At 35.0% G+C, this 4508-nt stretch overlaps 1 protein-coding gene across 2 annotated transcripts in view; it reads left to right on the forward strand.

Annotated features, from left to right (window-relative positions):
- Nucleotides 1-4502, forward strand: part of LOC110268558 (inositol hexakisphosphate and diphosphoinositol-pentakisphosphate kinase VIP2-like) — a 6328-nt gene extending 1826 nt beyond the window's left edge. For both annotated transcript variants that reach the window (XM_021114975.1, XM_021114976.1), the window contains exons 5-7: nt 806-869; nt 1556-1709; nt 3936-4502. In XM_021114975.1, coding sequence (XP_020970634.1) covers nt 806-869; nt 1556-1709; nt 3936-4057 — 340 coding nt within the window. In that variant the 3' untranslated portion in view covers nt 4058-4502. The remainder of the gene's footprint in view (nt 1-805; nt 870-1555; nt 1710-3935) is intronic.

Here is a 4508-nt window from a genome sequence, read left to right on the forward strand (position 1 = left end):
TTTTGATTTTGTTCATTTTCATTTTTCTTGTTTGAGGACAATTTTATTGATGTCTCCCCACATGAACTTTCCTTTATTTTTTCTATTATTGTGTTATTCTTCCATTAAAGAAAAATTTATGGACATCAGGAGAAGATACAATGAAGGATGATGGGTTGGTTCTCAAATGAGAGTTATGTTTTAACTTGGAGATGGAATATGAAATTGAATACAATAACTACAACAAACAACATTCTTATCTCATTAGGTGGGTTTGGCTATATAGGGTGCAAAAGCTTCTATTTGGAGTAAACTCATTTATGCTTAGATCTCTTCTTATAGCTACCTTCATAGTTTTTTTAGATCTTCTTTTGCTTCTAACCACTGGATTATCACTCATCTGGTCTACTCTCCTGGCTGGATACTCTTTCTTCTCCCAGTAAACCATCTAAGAGGAGATTATACCATCTTTTCACTAATAAGCATTTCTCCAACTTTTTGTGGGATGTCAAACTGAATATTGGTGAAAAATCGTGCATTTTAAATTAGAAATAAGCAGTGAATTCATAGAATATCTAATATCAATGTAAATGCTGAAATTGTGCAAAGATGACTTATAGAATTTCATGTAGTAAAATAGAAGTAGTAAGCTACTTTTTGCTGATTACATATAATGACCTATCATGTGTGAATATTCTCAGGATGTTTTTTGTTATTTGATGTGGTAGCAATTTTGATTTTCTAGGCTAAGGATGCAACTTTAAATCTTAACCTACTCTTGCATCGTGATATATATATCTTAACCTACTCTTGCATCGTGATCCAGACCCTTTCTAGTAAACGAACTGGAGCCCCAACACCTTCTTCATGACCGAAGGAAAGTATATGAAGTAAGTTTAATCAATTTCTTTGAAAAGAAAAATATTAATTATTGCACATCTCCAAAAAATGATATAAATGAAGATTTTTGTAGTGCTCTGTAACGTGCTGTGTACCTCTAAGTCTTGTCCTCATAAAAATATAGGGAAAATGGACCATCAGTGTACACACACACACACACAAAGATATATATATATATATATTTGGTTTTCCATAGTATCCCCCAACTCGGCAGGCCAAGGACTAATCCGTGGATCGGAGTTCCATTAAGGGTTAGCCACTAGCCAACGGGTTGCTACATACACAAGGCAGGATTCAAAGTCCCGCGCTTACTTAAGTGGACGAATGAGCTAACTGCTCGATCAACCCAACTTAGTTAACTGCACAGATATTTTAGTTGTTTGATTATTTACATATCCAAATAAGAAAATGTTATAATAGCCAACGTAGTAAACCTTGTTTTTCTTAAAAAATCTGGCTTGGATTTCAAGTTAAGGTCTGACATGTATGGCTGTACGCATTAATCTGAAAACTATGTGTTGTTTGTGTCTTGGACTGGTCTGTTTGTTATTCTGCCTACACTGCCCCTCCCCACTTCATGTAAACACAGTGAAAGTATTATCTGTGTATATTACAGCCAAACCGCTATATGTTGTTTGCTAATTAGACAGTTTTTAATATTCTATTTTGTGTCAAGCGTCTGGAAATGTTTGGAATCCCTGTTCCAAGATATGCCCTTGTAATTAGGGAAAGTCCACACGAACAGCTGGATTACTTTGTTGAGGAAGAAGATTTTGTTGAGGTTCATGGTGTGCGTTTTTGGAAGCCATTTGTGGAGAAGCCTATTGATGGTGAGGCATTAATTGAAACTGTTCATTCTTCACTATTCATGTTTTTCCAAAATCGCAGACTTTACATAAATGTGTTCTATGGTTTAACCTTTTTGTTTAAAAATAAAATAAAATAAAACCATCATTAGTTGTACCATATTTTCAATTGGTTGCGGCTGGATAAAAATCTGTTACCTGATCACAGAAGTTGAAATTTAATGATGTATTGCCTATTTATCTAATCCACTATTCTTTTTGTGCCGTATATTTGGAAATCGTGGAAGTTATATTCTCAATAATGCTTTTACAATGCTATTGTTATTCCTGTGACTGTTCTTTCTAATGGTATTGTATACTATCACTTATGACTGAATTGATTTGAATTTGAGAGTAAAATGAGGCAGATACCAAAATAGTTAACATCCGTTCATTTGAAGTACCTGTGAATGCTTAGATATTATGGTGAAAAAAACACTTTATCATGAAGTATACCCACAACTCGGTCCTCATATATAGCAATGAGCAACAGAAAAAGGAGACATTTTATTATTAACTTCAAAAGATGCTGGCATATGCTTTTGTCATGATTAAAAGTTCAATTGCTTTATTTTAACAAGACTAAGAATCTTATGTGTTGAGGTTCTGACAAACCTGGATGTCCCAACTGTAAGTGAAGAAGACTAGGAGATTGAAAAATAGTGCAAACCACAGAAGGAGATGTCTAAGGAAATAAAGGCCAGGCAATTTATTTCCTGCTTCAACCATGATCCTGTATGTCCAAAGAATTAGCATTGGATGTTAATAATTGGATTTTGATTAATATGACTATGAGATTGGATTCAAAAGGAGGAATAAATGAAAACTGATTCTGGAGTCATAGATCGTGATTGAGATACAAGGCCAGTCGCTTTCAACAATCTTAGAATTATTAGTTAATGTAATGGAATGAGGGGATCTATGAAAAGATACTGGCAACATAATTAGAGACACCATAATCAATAATCCAGAAACTATAATGATACATGTAATTGTTGAGTTGCCAAGACTATGGTACTGCTAGGAGTTTGTTTTGCCTTCAATTATAGATACTTCAAATAAATTGCCACTGAAATCTTGATTTTAGTTTTTTTTTGGACTGAGAAATATTAACAGACATTGTAGGAAACCCATTAAGTGAATGGCCAGGTTCTTAACTATGCTATATTCTTTTGCAATAAGTACACTAGAGACAACCTCGACATCTGCCTCAAGCTCCATATTTTTCCCAATCTCAAAGTTTGCTACAATTTCCTAAGTACACCATATAAGTTTCGACTGGTTGAATTATATTGTCGTCTATTGGGAGTGAAGGAGCTCAAAGTAATCAAGTAACTAAATTCTCTATTCAAGGAATTTCTTAGGAGCTAATGTGGACACATGGCATGAGGAACTGGTAGCACATAGTATCAACCAATTTTGCAACTATACCTGAGTGTACTAGCTTACAGAAAAATTTTTCCCTCCTCAACAATAGAGTTGGCCTTAGTAAAAGAGGTAGTCATATCATGATCAAATTGTTCTAGCATGGCGAATTTGGGGGCCGACTCTAATTAAACGATCAAAGGGGAGCCTTGGAGCAGTGGTTAAGCTGTCTTTGTGTGACCTCAAGATCACAGGTTCAAGCCTAGAAATCAGCCACTTATGCAATTATTAAGTCAAACTGCCTGCATTACACCCTTTGGGTGCGGCCCTGCTCCGGACCCTGTGATAACGCGGGATGCTTTTGTACCAGACTGTATTTTTTTACACTAAATCATTCAACCATTGATTATAATGTGCAAACTGACTTGACTTTTTTCTAGAAAGAATGGCAGGTTTAGAAGCTTTGTGATTCACCAAAGTTGTTGATTCAACATATTGTCACAGTAACACAACTGATGGTTTCTCCTACAGGGCTTTAGTCCCATTAGGAGTTCTATCCACAATTATTTAGATGATCTGAAATTCTTTGACTACTAAACCGAAGATTTTTTGAAGTTGACGAGGCAAGGTTGTCCTTTCCACTTATTTTTTAAAGTTATTGTGGGGGTTTACAGAGAATGCATATGAATCAGGAGATATATAACGTGGTTGTGGGAAAACCACAAAAATAGGGTAACGTTCAATGCATGGGATTCACATAAGATACTCCACTATTGTGGAAAGCATTTCACACACACATACGCCTTGCTAAACTTATAGAAAGAAACTAAAACAAAAATATTGCAGAACAGGGGCTTGAAAACAATGATGAATTAGACAGTTATTCGGATAATTTTAAAAACAGTAAAGGCCTGAATGGGGCTGATCCTGGTGAAAACCCTCTTTCGAAGGGTGGTGTGAGAATGTGACACACCAACAGAGAATGTAAGTATCTCCAACTTCTAGCATGTTGGCGGTTTCTTGGTTGTTTTGTGGATGGATTCCTTTCTTGCTAGGTCTTCATAGTAGTTCTTGGTTTAGGATAGTATTTTCAAAATGTCAGTTGATACTAGATAGTGATATAAACTAAGATAATCCATGATTGATGAGATATTGGCTCTTGAGCAGTGGGTAAATGGGAGTTAGCTCCTCTACCTTAAAGGAAGTCCACTATTGGTTCTTGTTAGGTATATACATGATCCATCTCTTGTGATATGTTCCGCATTTTTCTCAAAAATATACTCCTCTCACATGATTCGTTTTACTTTTTACATGTACAGTCAATATAGAAAATATATGAAACCCATATAACTACTTAAAATAGTCACATGACATTATGTTATAATCTTGATCTTATAATTCTTATCAATGGTATAGACA

The sequence above is a fragment of the Arachis ipaensis genome, chromosome B10, assembly GCF_000816755.2.
Source record: "Arachis ipaensis cultivar K30076 chromosome B10, Araip1.1, whole genome shotgun sequence".
In the NCBI taxonomy this organism is placed as follows: Eukaryota; Viridiplantae; Streptophyta; class Magnoliopsida; order Fabales; family Fabaceae; genus Arachis; species Arachis ipaensis.